At 53.0% G+C, this 17,023-nt stretch overlaps 1 protein-coding gene across 6 annotated transcripts; it reads right to left on the reverse strand.

Annotated features, from left to right (window-relative positions):
- Nucleotides 1-701: 701 nt before the first annotated feature.
- On the reverse strand, nt 702-16,555 carry GMEB2 (glucocorticoid modulatory element binding protein 2). Of its 6 annotated transcripts, none has more exons than XM_062504797.1 (11): nt 16,520-16,555; nt 15,270-15,382; nt 13,728-14,682; nt 9,018-9,115; nt 8,195-8,322; nt 6,689-6,792; nt 5,239-5,396; nt 3,977-4,048; nt 3,318-3,455; nt 2,669-2,791; nt 702-2,486 (listed from the first exon to the last, which is right to left on the reverse strand). In XM_062504797.1, the coding sequence occupies exons 3-11, from the start codon at nt 13,856-13,858 to the stop codon at nt 1,840-1,842; spliced, it is 1,599 nt and encodes a 532-aa protein (XP_062360781.1). In that variant the 5' UTR covers nt 13,859-14,682; nt 15,270-15,382; nt 16,520-16,555; the 3' UTR covers nt 702-1,839. The 6 variants fall into 6 exon arrangements, with proteins under 6 accessions (XP_062360781.1, XP_062360783.1, XP_062360780.1 ...); XM_062504799.1 differs by lacking the exon at nt 16,520-16,555 and having other exon boundaries at nt 13,728-13,891; nt 14,518-14,682; nt 15,270-15,699; XM_062504796.1 differs by lacking the exons at nt 15,270-15,382; nt 16,520-16,555 and adding an exon at nt 15,444-15,699.
- Nucleotides 16,556-17,023: the final 468 nt, after the last annotated feature.

The raw sequence follows: 17,023 nt of genomic DNA on the forward strand, positions 1-17,023 counted from the left end.
CTCTAGGGCTGGGGAAAGGCACCACAACTTTCCAGCCCTGACACTGCTGGGGAAAAGTGTCTCTAGGTGGCAGAAGGACATTCACTCACCATTGCAGCACAGGAAGGGAGGGGAATTCAGGCTGGAAACACACCTCAGGTGTGGATCAGCACTGCTGCTCACGCTGGAGAGGCAAAAGGCAGCTCAGGGTGATCACAACCCTTTTTATGTCCTCGGTCTGACATGCTACTGCTGTCCCAAGTACAGAGATATGACGGTGATATCTTAGCAGCAGCCAGCTGGGAGGGAAAAACCTCTGATAAGGCAGGACTCCTCCTCATCAACTGTGGCCTCAGCTGAGTCTCAGCCAAAACGAAACAAAATCTAATACTTCACAAGAATAGATCACTTTTCTTCCTGATTACGTGTCAGAACTCTTCTAAACACAGGTTGGGCACCAGTGATTATCAGCACTGGGTGCAGCTAGGCTGTGCCAGTCGTGCCATGGACAACCAGACTTTGGAGCCGCATTTAAGGCTCCTTGCACACCCACAGCCAGAGGGAACACAGAGGACATGGACATTTGTATTTAATAAAGTGTGTTACTCTCCTACCTTAGCCCCATTTCACAATCCCAGCTGTCATACCTGGACATAGAATACACAATAAACCAGTAACATTCTTTCAAAAAAATATTTATTACTCAATAAAGTGACCTGTCATTGCTGCTGTTGCCCGATAAATTTGGAGAAACCCCAACACTCCAAGCACCCAACTCCTTCCAGCCGGGCATAGCGTGACACACACAGGCCCTGGGATGGGACCTGGTGAGAGTCGCAGTGAGTGGGGTGGCTGAAGGAGAACCGGGGGGCCGAGCACCCTGTTACAGAACAGCTGCTTGAACCCAGCAGGGAGGGAATGGCAGCATCTAGCTCCCACAGGATGCTGGGGGCTGGGGACAGCAGGGTCCCCCCTTGTGAGGGAGTGTGAGCTCCTTGGAGCACAGCTGTGGGGCTCAGCTCTGCACGCTCTGCAGTACGGCTCTGCCATGCAGAACGAGTTCCCCAACCAGGGCTTTGCTTAAAAATCGCCGTTGGCTTAAAAAAAAAAATCCCAAGAATGGATTTTTTCTTTTTTTTTTTTTGAGAAAACTAGAAAAAGACCCTAAATCCTCAGAAGTCACAAGTTCTTCTCAGCCCTCTGGGTTCCTCCCTTCCTGCTCCTTCCCCAGCAGACATGCACAACCCACCATGCCCACTGTTGCAACAGCTCCCACTTGTTTCTGCCACCCAAAGCCAGTGTCAGACACAAAACCCAACCTCCCAGGGCCTGTGCCCATGCTGCCAGAGCTCTTCCTGGTGTCAGTGATTGTACAGTTCCACAGAATTCCTGCTCTTGGCATCCCTCTCCACTTCTGCAGCCCCTAGGGATGGGGAGCAGCCAGCTCCCTGCACACCAGACCCCTCGGCAGCTTCCTTTTACTATTGCCTTCTCCCTGCTCCTGTCCACTCCTCCCAATGGACACTGCTCCAGCTGTGCCTGCCAATGAGGCTGGACTGATGACCCAGAGCAGGGAAACTATTCCAAGAGAATAGGGGAGGAAAGCTCTATAAAAAAATAAGCTATCTTTTAATTCCCTCCTCCAAACAAGGCAGAGTATTTCTGCCTTTCTCTTCTCCAGGCATCCTTCCTCCCCCCTCCTTCCCTCTGACCTGAACCTCCTTGCTCCCAACACAAGCTGCTCTGAGTCTTGTTAGCCCGTGCCCCTCATGACACCGCTCCTCGTCCAACAGCGCAGCCAGAAGAGGCAGTTCCCCCCAGAGTGGCACGGCCAGCGTCCCTCCAGGCAAGTCCCCCCTCTCACTTCTGCTCCGCCTCATCAGCCACTGCAGTCACCTCGATGGCAGCGGCAGCGTGCTCATCCCCGGCAGCCTCGGTGGTACCAGACGGGACAGTCACGACCGTGCTCCCACTGGGAGCTATTTGTGTCACATTCTGGATGGTCGTGCCAAGTCCTGGAAGCGTCAGGAGCTGGAAGGGGCTCACCACCTTTACCACCGTGCTGCCGTCCTGGACCGCAGCCGTGCTCAGCACCGTCAGGTTGGAAGCGTCCGGGTGGATTTCCACCGTGCTGGGGAAGGTGGAGCCCGCAGAGGCCAGCACCGTGTACCCCCCCAGCAGAGGGGAGGCCGGGGAGCTTGCAGCGGGGGGCTGGGCTGGGCTCTTCCCCAGCACCGAAGGAGGGAGGGCCGAGACCACTTTGCCGAGAGGGAGATTGGCAATCTGGGACACTGGCACGCCGGGGGTGACAGCGAGCTGCGCTGGCTGGGACAGGACTTGGGAGGTGATGGCAGCTGGTCCGGAGGTGGCCCTGGTCAGCCTGGGGCGTTTCAGAGGTGTGGGAACGGAGACAGGTGTGAGGGTCATCAGGACGTTGTTGAGATGCTGCGATTTGTGCTTCAGCTCCTTCGCTCGCTTGCGGTGCTCGTCACACTGCTGCTCCAGAGCTGGAAAGAGAAGAGGTTTGGCTCAGCCTGGATCCTGGACAAGCTTCCCAGAGGTTTGTGGCAATGCCTGGTGTGGCTGGTTTAACAAACATCAGCTACAACACAACCCCCATTTTTCTCAACCCAAAAGAAAAGGCGCTGGCAGCGATGCCCAGTGCCACACTGGTGTGTCCAGGGCATACCTGCCAAATCCCGTGTGTACTGCTCCCTCGAGCGATCCATCTGGCACTTGTGGCTGGCCAGGACCTTCTTCACCAGATCCAGCATCCCAAAGTTTTGGACTATGTTGTTGAGTAAAACAGCATCTTAAAAACAAGACGCAATCTTTGAGGAAGCAAAATTCCCTGAGCAAGCTATTTGTGATTTGGCAAAAGACACACGACAACAAACATGTCCAGCTGAGACAGCCAAAATCTGTGGGAGGGTAACACAAGGGGAAGACGAGAAGGCAGAAGCCATGAGAAAGGGCAAGAGGTCACTGGCATGCAAACAGTCCTCCCTGCCTAGCAGGAGTGATAAGAACTCTGCTGGCACAGTAGCTGCTTGCTGCATCATTATTCCAATGGCCTCAATTCCACCTCAATTCCCAAGCCAAGCATTTGTCCAGACCCAGAGCCAGCAAAGAGGAAGCCCCAAGCACAGGGAACTGGAGAACTGAGGTCACCTGAATTATGCCCAAGTGCAGCCTCACCAATCAGCCAAAAATGAGATTTTTTTTTTTTTTTATGATGAGCTATGTCCCTATCATGCCATCCAGATATCCCTAAGGATAAAAAAAAATCCACAAGCCCCTCTCTGAAGATGACTGACCACCCATGTCCAGGTCCTTACCCCCAAGCTGCAGTGGGGGATCCTGTGCTCGCTGCTGCAAGCCCTTCATGGTCTCCACCAGCTCCTGGTGGAACTCATGGATCACTTCTTCCAGGAGACCACTGTCCTTCAGACCTTGCCAAAAAGCAAAGGTGTCATCTGGGGAAAGAAGCAAGGGAGAACCTCAAAATCCTCATCAGGGCTTAATGGTAATCTAATATGGGTTCCCTGTGGACACCCCTGCAGGGGTGCAGTCCTGCTATGCTGGGAGAGACCCCTGGGGTCACGGGGCTAGAGCAAAGCCCACCCAGAGCACAGACCCAAAGGAGGATATGCTCTCCCCACCCCTGTCCCAAACCAACAGGACACTTCGCTACAGCCAGTAGCACCAAGGAGAATGATTTTTATGACCCCTCTGATAAGAATTTTTTTCTCCCTAGAGCTACATTTGGCCCTGGCTTAGACACGTTGGTGCTTGAAAACAACTTCATCCCAAGGCTGTGCAGCCAGCCCGCACACTGGTGGGATGTGACACAGTGCTATTCTATGAGCAGCAAAGGAATAATCCCAGTGGAGGTTCATGCAAAGCTGGTAAAAGGGTCCTTCCTGCTCCTTATCCTGCTGCTTCCCTCTTTCCCCACACCTCCACCCAGCGAGCCCTGTGGGATCCCAAGCCATACCTCCAATGCTGGTGCTCCAATCACTGGCATCCTCACATGTTTCTATGGTTATTGTAGCCGGGGATCCGTTCACTGCAACCAATAGCGAAAAAGAAGAGGAAAAAAAAATTCCCAGGTCCTGATCTTTCCCTGTATTTTCACAGGTTGTTTCCAAGGGAAGCACTCCCTTGCTGCATTTCTGTGACTTCTTCATATTGTACAGGATCACATCTGTTTGAATGCAGATCTCAATGCTGAAGAGAGACGCCCAAGTGGCTGCTGTACCAGCTGTACTTATTTTCCTACATTAGAATGCAATCCCCAGGGACTGCTCCTGCAACCTTTGCAGCACAGGAACACATGCTTCAGAGAAGCATTTCTCTCCCATTCCCCCCTGCAAACACACCAGCACTGCTCAGGGCAAAAGTCAAACAGATTTAAAGTCTGATTCTTTTGGCAGCCCTTTTTACCCAGCCACTGTTTGTCTGGGGAATTTCTAAAGCCTCCAAGGGAAGAGCAGCTCCCCACTGCACAGGGATGCAGAGGGGATCCTTCCTTCCCTCCAGCTCTGCCAAATCTCAGCAGTTTCATTACCATAGAGCCAAGGAACAGGCGTCATTCAAGCCGTGTGCAGGAGCAGGATGGATAGGAATCTGGCCAGAGCCCCACAGAGCTGTGCAGAGCCTTTGGAATGCTCAGCTGCAGCCATTAAATCCAGTCCCTCTGCTCTTTTACTCGGCAGCTTTCAGGGCTCTGGTTATTTCAGCACAGCCCAGCAGCTGGCAAACATCTCCCCTTGGTGAGCTCATGTTTAACAGGAGTGGGCTGGGCTGTGCATCAGCATCAACTTCTCCACCACAATACTAGGATGTGGTGGATGGGTGCTCTGCAGAGCCACCCAAGGGGCTTATCCTGTCCCAGAGGCACCACCAGGAGCTTGGCATGTGGGGGACTTCGATGGCTGCTCTTAATGCTCAGGGGCAAAAGGAGTTGAGTATAGAAGTATTTTAAAATAAGAACACTTTCCAATGAAACAGTTGCCTGTAATTATAGGTCAAATTAATAAAACCAGAGAATGGTTTGGGTTGGAAGGGACCTCAAAGCTTATCTCATTCCAACCCCCTGCCATGGGGCAGGGACACCTTCCACTAGACCAGATTGTTCCAAGTGCTGTCCAAGCTGGCATTGGACCCTTCCAGAGACGGGGCAGCCTTGGTTACGTGGCATTTGTGTGCTTTGATGTGTCAAAGCCCCTGCTGAGGGTGAGGAATGGCTGCACATACCATCAGCAGAGGCAGGAGTCAGAGGGATGTACTCTGTTGATGTCTGGCTGGTCAGGGACACCCTGGCTCCAGTCAGGTCAATTTTGGTGCTCCGGCACGTGTTGGAACAGACTTTTGTGTGCTGGTAGAAATCCAGCTCTCCTGAGTCCATAATCTTCCTGGAAGACAGGGAGCAAGCACAAGGACAGGCACATCAGCAACAGCTAAGAGAGCTCTGAGATGAAGCTCCAGGCACCCTTCACCCCAAACTCCTGAGTTCCAAAACACCAGGAGAGCAGGCAGAGCCTACAGGAGCCCTTCCTGGGACTGATTAACTCATTTATTGAGGAAGAAAGGAAAAGAGAGAGCCCCTATTTGGTCCCACCAGCACATGCCCTCTGAAGCTACAGTTTCCAGCCAAAGGGTCAGCTGGAGTCTCAGTTCAGGGTGAGACCACAGGAAGATTCTTTCTTGCCTTTTTGACTCTACAGCTCAAAAGGAAACAGGACACAACCCTATTTATAAACTTAAATCAGGTTTCTCATCTCATTCAAAGGGAGTGGCAAGACTGGACATGGGATGTTCCAATCCAAGAATGTTATCTCCAAAATATTCCCAGACCTTGCTGGCCAACAACCACCTAAGTTTCCCAAGATCTGCTCCCATGGGCTGCTGGGTTTGCCTTCAGACATTCCCCTGAAGTTTTTTTCCCCCCTCTCAGAGCCCTGACTTGACAAAGCCTAAACCTATTATGCAAAATTTATGTGGAGCAAAAGCTGCTTAAAAGGAATACGAGAGATGCCTACACTGAAGCAGAAGAATACAGGGAAAGGCAATGTCACCCTGTGAAAAGAGCACAAAAACAGTGACAGTTCCTGGGGAAAAGAGGTGATTCTGTTTTATCCTGCCCAAAGGCAGAGAAAGACTTTAATTAAATCACACTCTCAGGATGGTGTTCAGGAGGACCATAGAGGAATTGAATTACTGTAGTTAATACTAGAGAAGAGAAATGCTTTCAATAAAGAAGCTTTTCTTTTTCTTTCTTTCTTTTTTTATTTTTTTTTGCCAGGACTTATTTAGAAGTGACATCAAGCAGGAGTGCTGCAACCAGAGCACTGGTGATGACCAACCATGATTTTATTTGGTGGGTCACACTGAGAATCCACAGACAGCATGGCCCAACCACCAAAAGCCATTAAAATTTCCAATGTCCCTACACCAGCTGGAAACTCAATGTAGTTCAAACCCTGAAAAGACTAGAGAAATATTTCTTGCCCCAAATTATTCCCTAGGCACAAGGACAGAAGAAAGCCATTGGGCAGACCACATCTGGGATCAGGCTGTCATTAAGACAAACATTTAGCGGTTCATTTTCTCCCTCTGCAGCAAAACTGCCATTCCAAAGGCTCTGTCCCACCCCACCACAATCCCCCAGGAAGAAGTGTCCAGAGACACCAAGGAAGGGACTAACCGGAGCATGATCCCGTTCATCCGGATCGCCCGCTTCCAATCCTTCAAGGTCGACTTGCCTGCCAGGTGGACAAACTCCTTGGGGCTGATTAGGTGATCGTGAAACTGCAAAAGCCAGGGGTGCAACATCAGTGCCACAAGCCATAAACAAGCCAAGGCTGCCCTGTGAGCAGGGTTCAGCTGGAGCCTGGCAGTGTCTCCCAGTGCTGGGAAGTGGCTGCAGCCTCCACGTGCCACTGAACACCACCAAAACAGATGGCTGCCAGGCACTCTCCACCACAGAGCATGCTGCCCAAGTCAGAAAGATTAAAGCCAAACATTGCTGCCGTGGATGGGTAGTTAACAGCTGTTCCAAGCCAAGGGTTCAGGAGTATGTGAGTTTGCCCAGCTCAGGCAGGACAGCTGGGAAAATACCCATAAGGTTGTGCAAAGTATCATTAACAGCAGGGAGCTGCTCACACTCCCAGTAACAATGGAGTCAGTGTGAAAGCTGGGCTGCATTGCTAACATTTGGGTCCAGGGGCATGTTATGCCCCATAGGAGAGAAGGAAGAAGCCCATTTGGTCTTTGACCTCCTGCTCCTGAGCCCAACCATTGGTATCAGGGAACCTCTGGCCTCTCTGGCAGCGCACACCCACTGCTACTGCAAACCAGCTTCAGGGAGCTGGCACAGACCGTGCCAACTTGTCCCTTTCTTTTATTGCCCTACACACCCAGCCGTGCCTGAACTCACATGCTGACCTAACAGCAACCTGCACGATGAGAGAATTATAGAATCAATAAGGGTGATCAAGATCCTCGAGTCCAACCATGACCCAGGCAGTCCTCTTAAGAGCTGCCTTACAGCCCATCTCAAAGGATTTCCCAAATCCAAGCCTCCTCTTTTCCATGGCTATGTTGACCAACATAGAGCAACTCACTGTTACTGCATGAGAAACTGCATCACTGAATAAGAACAAGGGCTTCAGTGCACAGAGGACAGATTTTAGGGGGCAGCAGCATCTATCCTCTGCTTCACAGATAGAGAAGACCATCTCTGCTGGGAAGGACTATCCTTTGGGAACCCAAAGAGACTCTCCCTCAGCAGGGTATTGTTTAGTCTGTGTACAAATGCCAGCAATGACTCACTCGTGGCATGTTCCTGAATTCATTCAAATTTTAACCATGAGTTACCCAGGACACAGCAGAAACTCTTCAGTAGGTCCCCAATCAATACATTCTTCAAACTATCAACTTTCCAACTGAGCAGAGGCTGCAAGGGCCCACATTTCTCAAATTTTCAGTAACACATTAAACTGAGACACCACCTCTCCAGCCAGAACTACACAATTTAATCAGGACAAATATCAGGTATCCAGCACAAGAAAAATGTCATCCTTTCCTACCATGACATGGTTTTGATGCAAAGCAGCTGATCAAAGCTCATCACAACCAGGACAAGCCAGGTGACCTCACAGTGTGAGCAAGGGGAAAAGCACAAGCCCAGTGCTGGGCTCTCTGTTCTCACCTGCACACACTTAACATTGATCCCAGGGCACACAAACTTCCTCCAGATGAGGTTGGCTTTGCTGTCCCCACAGGTGATGGGGTACACAATCTCTGCCTCCAAACTGTCCTCATCTTCAGCCATCTTCACTTCTCACAGGGATCAGAGGAAGGGACAGATCAAAGAGAAACATGAGCCACAGTTCCTGATTCATGTGCCTGAGCAACTCGTGCAATGACAATTTTGAAACTCAGAAATAAAAAGAAAAAAAAGTACATGATGCATGGTGGGGTGTGCAGCCACCACTCACTTGCACTTCGCTATGAAAGCATCCAAAACCCCAAATTACTCAAGCAAAACAGTCCAGGCAAATTCATGCCAATCCAGCTGCAGTTGAGCACAGGGAATATGAGAAGTCATTCATTCTTGAAAAAAAAAGAATGATGTTATCTGGGTGGAGTCACCTTTGGTTTTAAAGTAAAACTGGTTTTAAATCAACTCCAGCCCAGCTGATCAGCCTTTACTCCCTAAATTCACTTTTAAAACCGCAAAACTCTCAGCCCCGTGGCAAGCTGGAATGGCAAGAGCCAGGGATAGTCAGACACAGGGACTCATCCTGGACCAGGAGAGGGCAGCAGCAGCCCAGCTAGCCACTGCCAGCTCCCTGCTGGTCACTGAGCCCCCTGGCTGCTGGGAGAGCATCCCCAAGGCCCACAAGAGAACACCCCGGAGCCCCAGCAGTTCTGCACAACATTCGGTGTGTCCCAATCGGCACCAGTGCAGGGCTGTGGCACACTCGGGTGGTGGAGCTGCCACCAAGGAGCTATGGAAAGAGCTGACCTACCTAGAACCGCTTCCTTCAGGTCTGTGGAGGCTGTGAAGGCTGCAGCAGCTGCAGCAGCTGCATTTTCAGTCTCCAGAGTGTCTTCGTTGATGTCACCGCTGGGAAGAGAGGCAGAGACATTCTTAAGCCATGTGGCTGTGCCACCCCCACACCCGATGCCCTATGGAGACACTGCCTCAGAAGTCCCTCGGATCACATTCTCCCACAAGAGCTAAGAGTCAGCTCTGGGTCTGGGAGGTTCAGCTCCATTTTTTCATGTGGAGATGAAGAACCCCACAGCAGGCAAGCCCCTGTCAGCAGCCTGGCCAGCTCTCTCTTGTCTCTCCTTTAATCCCAGCCTTGTGGATCTGCCTCTAGCCCAGGCCGTGCTGGAGAGCGGGCATGGAGAAATGCTGCCAGCACAGCCCATTGCTCAGAAGTCACTGCCAGCCTTTGGAAGCTTTGCCTGAGATTTCCCCAGGAAAAACACGTGTGAAACATGCTGCTGCTGTCTGGGCAACGGACTGGCTGAAACCCCTGGTATGCAGGATGCTCCAGGGAACAGAACCTCAGTGACACTATAAAAGAGTTGGACAAACCCCAAGAGAAGATCCATGAGCAGAGATAACAACATGAGCTATAGACACTTGCAATACAATCTCTGAGTCTCTTAAAACTTGATATATCCCTTATATTCATAAACAGCTGGTTATCCAACTGCTTCCATTGCCCCCACACAGAGATCTCCATCTTCTCTGGGTGCTTTGCCCATGGAGTCACACAGCAGGTCCTGCACAGCACCACTCCTTCACTGTTCTCCCATCCCAGATGCCCACACTGGCTGGGATGTGGGACATGTGCCTCACCCCCTTGGCTTTGGAGGCAAGGTCCCAAAAGGAAGGGAGCCCACATTGGTGCCCTTATGGATCCCACCTGTACATCACAGCCAGTGCTCAGCAGGTACCATCACTAACAGGTTTTCATAGAAACACTGAATGCTTTGGGATGAAAGAGCCCTTAAAACTCAACTTGTTCCAAGCCACTCCCATGGGCAGGGACACCTTCCATTAACCTAGGCTGCTCCAAGCCCAGTCCAACCTGGCCTTGAACAAGTCCAGGGATGGGGCAGCCACAGCTTCTCTGGACAGCCTGTGCCAGGGCCTCATCACCCTCACAGGGAACAATTTCTTCCCATTATCTAATCTAAGTCTACCCTCCTTTTAAGATTTATGTTTGGTGGTGTTACTGAAGCTGACTAATTGCTGCAGAAAGCTTGACCTGCAGGGACAGGGGGAGGAATACAATTAGCTTTTCACATACTTTGGCATATAAACTCCCTAGGAAGACTCCACAAAGAAGATAAACCTGAAACCTCCCTCAGTTTGGTGCCATTGATGAAAGTAACATGCAGTCCTAGTGACTCGCTGGCAACCACATTTCTCACCCGAAATGCCAAGGGGACAAGGAAATTCAAGAGCAACTGGTTTTTCCATTCTGGGCTCCCAACACACAGCTCCAGGGTGGAACTGCAGCTTCAAAGCATCCCTCCCCTCAGCAGCTGTAGGGCAGATACCTGTGGGGAGCAGCACAGAGATAAGGAATGGTGTGGGTGGCAGCTCAGCCTCACCAGGCTCAGAGATGCTGTTCCAGAGAAAGGGGAGACAGCCCTTGCTGTGACAGAAAGAAGATGGACACAACTCTGCTTCTGAAGCTCACAGCAACTACCAGCCCAGAGCCCTGGCAGAGCATGGGGAGGATTACATGAAAGAACTCGAAAAGGTAAACTGTGAGCTAAGGTATTTGCACACAGGTGATTATTACACAAGTAGCAGTCTGACAGAAGAACAAAAGATTTCTAACCTGGGATTTTTCATCAGTCTGCTGCTGGGTTCTTGCACTTCTCCAGGTGAAAGGCCAGCGGTGGCACTTCAGCAGGGTGCCAGAGGAAGCAGCCTCCTCTGGCATGCAAAGCCCAGCACCCAACAGCTCTGACCTGCCTCCAGATCAAGAACCTCCACCAACTTACCCAGAAGAAACCCCCCAGCAGAAAAGCCAGCACCTTTCAGAGCTTCCTCCAGGACTCCACCGCATTTGCACTGCTCCAAAAAATGACCGAAAGGCACAACTGGATGGGAAGGAATAACCCGGCCCACGCCTTAAACCTCCAGAGGAAAACAACCAAACCAACTCCCAGCTTGTATGAAAAATTCAGGCAACTGAAGTCTGCATCTGCAGTGGGGGAAAGAAAACCACAAAAAAGGCGAGTGTCTCCACACAGTTTCTCCCATCCCATTCCAGGGAAACAGACTGAGGCAGATGCAAGAGAAAACACAAACACCTTCCAAGTCCCAGCAGTGCAGCCCCCAGCTGGTCCTGCCCTTTGCCAGTTGCCATGACGAAGGCAAGAGAGGATGGCTCTCATCTTCCTCCCCATGAGGATCCATAAACCAGATGGGAGGAAGAAAAGAAAGCATGTGCAAATAACTCAACGGGCTGGCATCTCCTTTCTTTTCTGCTCATGCCTTGCCTGGAAACTTGAGAGTGAAAAGTCTCCCCCAGAATCCTGTGCTGATCAGAAATACAAGCACCTCATCAGAGCTCCAAGCACAGATCCCCTCCTCTCGCAGACCAAAGAGAAAAGCTTCTTGCTCATTACTATTTTCCCATTTCCCTCAGCGTTTTCCTTAAGAACACATGAGCTAATTAAGCTCTTAACAATTGGTTGTACAGAGGGCTTTTTTAACAGCAAACCCATACCCAGATGAGAACTAAAGAAAAAAGGCACCAACCCCCAAGCTGAGTTTGGTTTAAGTGTCAGAAAAGGCAAACTGAATGCTCCCCATGTGAGTGGTGACTGAGCCAACACCAAGGGATCCCAGCCCATGCCTGCAGCTGCTCTCCTGACACCAGCTGGGCTGCAGAGGGAAACCAGAGGGAAAGGGAGGAGCCAGCACTACCGTGGCATTGCCCCAGAAGGAGGAGAGCCTGGTGGGGGCCACTGTCCAAGGCCACAGAGAGACCAAGGGTGGCTCACCCACCACCAACCCCACTGCCCTGCTCAGTGAGGAGAGTCAGGCAGGTTTTACTCTGTGACCCCAAAATTCACATCCTTTCCATTAACCTACTACCATTCCCAAGAATGGGGGAAGCAAAGAGCCTGTCCAGAGGCTCTTCTCCAGAGAGATGCATTGAAAACCCTAAAGGAATCTCTTCATACATGCCAAGATATCTCTGCTCATAGCTGTGACTAAATTAAAGTGTTCCTCTCTGTGCTGTGTAGAGTTGTCCCATTCCTGACCATCCAAGGGACACTGGGGAGGGGTGAGAAAAGGTTTCCAAAGAAAAACAGGAAGGGAACTAAGAGTGAAAGGAAACCAACCGATTGAGCCAGCCTCTGCCATGATCCATTTTCCCAGAAAACACCAAAATGCTGCACGTGGGTGTGTAGAGACTCAGAGCCACATTACAACCAAGAACCATTCCGCAGCCACATCTGGCTGCTTCTCCACTGAGAGACAAAAGAGTCTCCATGGGACAGAAAACAAGAGGAGTAGAGCCCTTCTTCCTCACCATCACAGCACTTCTGGGAATTGAAAAGGCTTTGGAAACACTCACACACCCAGGGTGTGGAGGCAGAGCAGGGCAGATCCTGCCCATCCCAGCACCAACAGCTCTTACCTCTGCCTGTCCCTGCCCATTATTTACCAAAATCTCTATTAATGGGCTTTATCTCAGTTGGAGCAGCACAAGGGGAGGTACCTGGACTGGAACAAATACTGTCACTGCTCTGCCCAAAGCCCCACAGCACTGACACAAAGACATGTTTCAGAAAAGAAGACAAACATCTTGTGGAGAGAAATAAACAGCCATTCAACACCCACATATTTCAGACAAGCCTGCCTGGAGGCAGGTCCAGGTGTGAACCTGGATTTTCTGCCCAGTGAAAGAGCAAAGCACAAAACTTTCTCTGGGCTCTGTCCCACCCCAAAAGCCATAGAGAAATAAAGCAAAGAGTCCATTGCTACATGGGCCTTCAAGGTACCAGCCAGGATCGTTTGCCATGGCCAACCTGCCAATGAACTGACTAGACCTGAACAACCAGCAGCCCTGAATATAAAATGCCAACAAAACATGCAGAAATTGGGCAAAACAGCAGCACTTTAACAATCAGATTTTCACTGGGTATTTTTTGAGCAGTGCCTCTCCATTCAGGGCAACATTGTTTCAAGGACACCGCTCTCATTCCTACTGCTGGCAGTGGAGGCTCCTGCAGAACTCAGACAAAAACCAGTGAGCCCCAAACCTCCTCAACTTTCAGGGAAAAGGAGCTCAACTGCACTACCATTAACCTGGTGAAGACAGACTTGTCTCTTGGACTTCAGAGCTCAGCACAGCCCTCATGAAATAAATAGCAGAAAAACACCAATTTAGTCACTGGTGTCCTGTTCCAACTGGATTTGTGTCCACTCCAACATCCAAATCCACTCAGAAAAAGGTATTTGGGGTTGGTCTTTCCCCCCCTGCCCCTCAAAAGAGGGAAAGAGTGGAGCCTGTTCTGCACAGAGCTGCAGAGCCCTGGGTAAGGGAAGCCCAAGCAAGGAACTGGATGCTCCATGGCCAACACTGAGGTCCCCAGAGCAATCAGAGATGCAGGAGAAAGCAGTGGGGGGATCACAGCCACACGTGGGACGGTTTCCAGCACATCCCCTCAGCACCAACGCCATCTCTTACCCATGCTGGGACAGGTTGGTGGTGACCAGCACTGTCTTCACCTCCTCCATGCCACCGCCATCCACGGCGCCGTCCGGCGTGGTCACCACCACCACCTCCTCCATGTGGACACTGACATCTGGTGTGGCCATCGTGCCAGCAGCGGGAGAGCCGTCGGTCACCAGCTGCTTGTGGAGAAATGGGGAGAAGCCCAGAGTCAAAAGATCTCCTCCCTGCTGAACTCGGTCATGGAAAGATCCTGGGTGTGGTGGGAGCAAGGAGAGAAGGGACTGCAAAGACCCCACACTCCCAGGGAGAAGGGGATGAGCAAATCCCCAAGGGCTTCATGCTAGGAGGAAGGATGAAGGAAGACCAACACGATCAGCAGGCTGGGTGAGAATGGTGGGTATGGGTGAGACTGGGGCACAGGAGATAAAGGGCAGTGTGAAAGAGGCCCAAAAAAAAAAAAAAAAAAAAAAAAAAAAGAGTTCCTGGCATCCACCATAAACTTTACGAAGATACTCAGTTTGAAGGTGCATTTCCAAATGTATTTCAAACTATCTCACGATTTCACACTGTTGGAGGAGCTTGTCACTGTCTCCTCCACATTAAAACAGGGATTCTTCCCTCCTCCAAAGTCACACACACAAAAAATCAAATTAAAAAAGCACATCAAGCCTGCAGAAACAGTGACATCTGGAATCTATTTCAAAGTATGCATTTCTAATAAATCAGCAATAGATGTAAGAGAGCACTCCCTCTCCAGCTCTCTTGGAGCCCCTTTAGGAACTCAAAGGGACTCTCAGGTCACCTCAAAGCCTTCTTTTCTCAAGCTCTCTCAGCCTATCTCCACAGCAGAAGTGCTCCAGTCCTCAGAGCATCTCCATGACCTCCTCTGGACTCGCTCCAGCAGCTCCACATCCTTCTGATGCTGGGGGGCCTAGAGCTGGATGCAGCACTGCAGGTGGGGTCTCACCTGAAAAGAGCAGAGGGGTGCATGCCTTGATCTGCTGCCCACAATGCTAGGGATCAGCCCATGCCCAGGTATGGACAAGTCAGTGCCTACAAAGCATCTCCTACAGCACCTATAGCACTGGTGCAGGCCACACACAGACAGCTAAGGGAACACCTTGTCCAGGTCTGGCTGCTCCAGGCTCAGACCCCCATGCAGTACTCCAAGCAGTGGCACAGAGCACAGCAGAGATGCCACTTGGCTCCCACCACTTCCCCATGCCACGACTGGAGCAGAGCACTGACCCAGCATGCCCAGTGTGACTTCACAACCAAGTTCAGGTCCTGCAGAAACACCTGCCTGAGCCACAGGGACACCACAAGCTGCCCTCTACCTCCACAGAGCCCACAGGGTTTATCCAAGGTGGAAAGGCCCCTCTGTGCCAGCCCAGCACAAAGCCACTAGCAGAATCACTTCCGTTTTCATAGCAGCACAGATGCTCAGTTGCCTCCAGCTCAACCACTGCAATTTTTGTTGTCACTCTATCCCTACCCTTGTCCTTCATTTTTGGGTAACCCCCCCCCCCCCCCCACAGTACTAGCGTCACTCACAACATCCCTGAGATAGGATCTGATTTCAGGATGCTCCAGACATCCTGCCCAGCATCACGGGATTGAAGTCCATCCACGCGTGTTGCTCAGATGCCTCTGGGCAGGAGCCAGCACTGAATGGAGAAAAAAGTGGGCTGAAAACAAAAGTAATCTAAAAAGTGGCTAAAAACACACCAGCAGTGAGGCTGTGGAGGGCGATGAGGGGCACCCCAGCCCTAGCAGGACTCGGGGTATCCATGCATGTCCCTCCTGGTGCACCTTGCAGAGTGCTGAGAGTGTGTCAAGGCCTGTGGGAAAGATTTGGGGGGAAGCGAGGAAAAAAAAATTAAAAGGGGAAGAAAGCATAGAACAGCTGGGAGAGAAGATAGATGTTTGGGGTGCATTATCAGAAGGGCAGAGACCAGGGAGATTACACTGTGGGCAGCCAGCAAGGCTGTGCACAGAGAGGGGGATGCAGAGAGGTCCTTAGAGAGAGAGACAGGATGCATGGGGAGGTGTCTACAGGGGGTTAAACAGAGGTGTACAGGGTGGGGGTTCATGGGGGTGCAAGAGGGTGCACAGGAGTACATGGAGAGAAGAGATGGAGACAGCACAGCTAGCACGGGTGGAGGGCTACACGAAGAGGGGGGCGCGGGGGGGGGCGGGGGTGCGGCTGCACGGGGGTGGGGGGACAATGCTGGGGGCTGCGCAGAGGGGGTGCATAGCTGGGGGTCTGTCCGGCAGAGAAGCTGTAAGACGATGGAGAGCGGCCTCAAGGAGGGGAAGAGAAGAAGCCAGAGCACAGCACAAGGGGAACACAGAGAGGGGGTGCCCGGGGGGGGGCTGCGGCTGCACGGCGGGGGGGGGGGGGGGGGGTGTAGGCGGCTTGCAGACTGGGGTGCACGGCGGCTGCACGTGGAGGCTGCCCGGGGAGGGTCTCACGGGGGCGCCGAGAGGGGCGGGGGGCGGCGGGCGGGCAGGGGGTGCCCCGAGTGCCGTCGTGGTGTCCCCCCTTGTCCCCCTCCTTGTCCCCCGCTGCGGGGCGGCGCGCGCGGGAGGGGGGGGCTGCGGGGGCAAGAGGGGCGCGTGGGCGCGCTCCCGCTGTCAGGGAGGAGGAGGAGGAAGAGGAGGAGGAGGAGGCGGGGGGGCCGCGGGGCGGGCGGGCGGCCGGGCGCTGCCGCCGCCGCCGTAACGTCCTGACGCTCCGCAGGGACCCGGGCGGCGCGTGCGGCGGAGGCCCCGCGGCGGGCGAGGCCGCGCCCGGCGCTTACCTCGGGCCGGGGTCCCGCGGGCCCCGCTCGGGCTGCGGCGGCGGGCGCTGGGGCCGGGCGGCGGTGGGCGCAAGGCAGGGCGGCAGCGGGGCCGGGGGAGAGCGGAGCTCCGCCGCGCGGCTCTCGGGCCCTGCGCAGGCGCACGGCCCGCACCGGCTACCGAGACTTATTTGGCGCGGGCGCCGCGGCCCGCGCTTCCCCGTGAAATAGGGACCGGGCGGGCGCTCTGCGCCTGCGCTGCCGCCGGGCGGGGGTGGGAGGGCGCGCGGCGCGCGCTGCCGGTGGGTCCCAGCGCACGGGGTCCTGCGGGGGAACCCCCCCCCCCTTCCCCCCCCCCCCCCGGTGTTCTCGGTGCTCCCGGACCTGTGCCCAGCCCGTCCTCGTCCTGGCCGCTGCTCCCCCCGTCCCCCGCCTGCGTCCCCCTGCCCCTCCCCATGTCTCCTGTCTGTCCCCGCGCCGTGTACCCTGCGTCTCCCTTTGGTGTCCTGCATGCTCCCCGTGTTC

The sequence above is a fragment of the Cinclus cinclus genome, chromosome 18, assembly GCF_963662255.1.
Source record: "Cinclus cinclus chromosome 18, bCinCin1.1, whole genome shotgun sequence".
Classification (NCBI taxonomy): Eukaryota; Metazoa; Chordata; class Aves; order Passeriformes; family Cinclidae; genus Cinclus; species Cinclus cinclus.

Bases quoted from the DNA above. Each gene is read 5' to 3' on its own strand.
- GMEB2 (XM_062504797.1), bottom strand. From the start codon at position 13,858: ATGGCCACACCAGATGTCAGTGTCCACATGGAGGAGGTGGTGGTGGTG. The intron at 6,793-8,194 runs GTGAGAACAGAG...TGGCTTTTGCAG, and splicing joins TCAATGTTAAGTGTGTGCAG to TTTCACGATCACCTAATCAG. The intron at 5,397-6,688 runs GTTAGTCCCTTC...CCTGTCTTCCAG, and splicing joins ATGAACGGGATCATGCTCCG to GAAGATTATGGACTCAGGAG.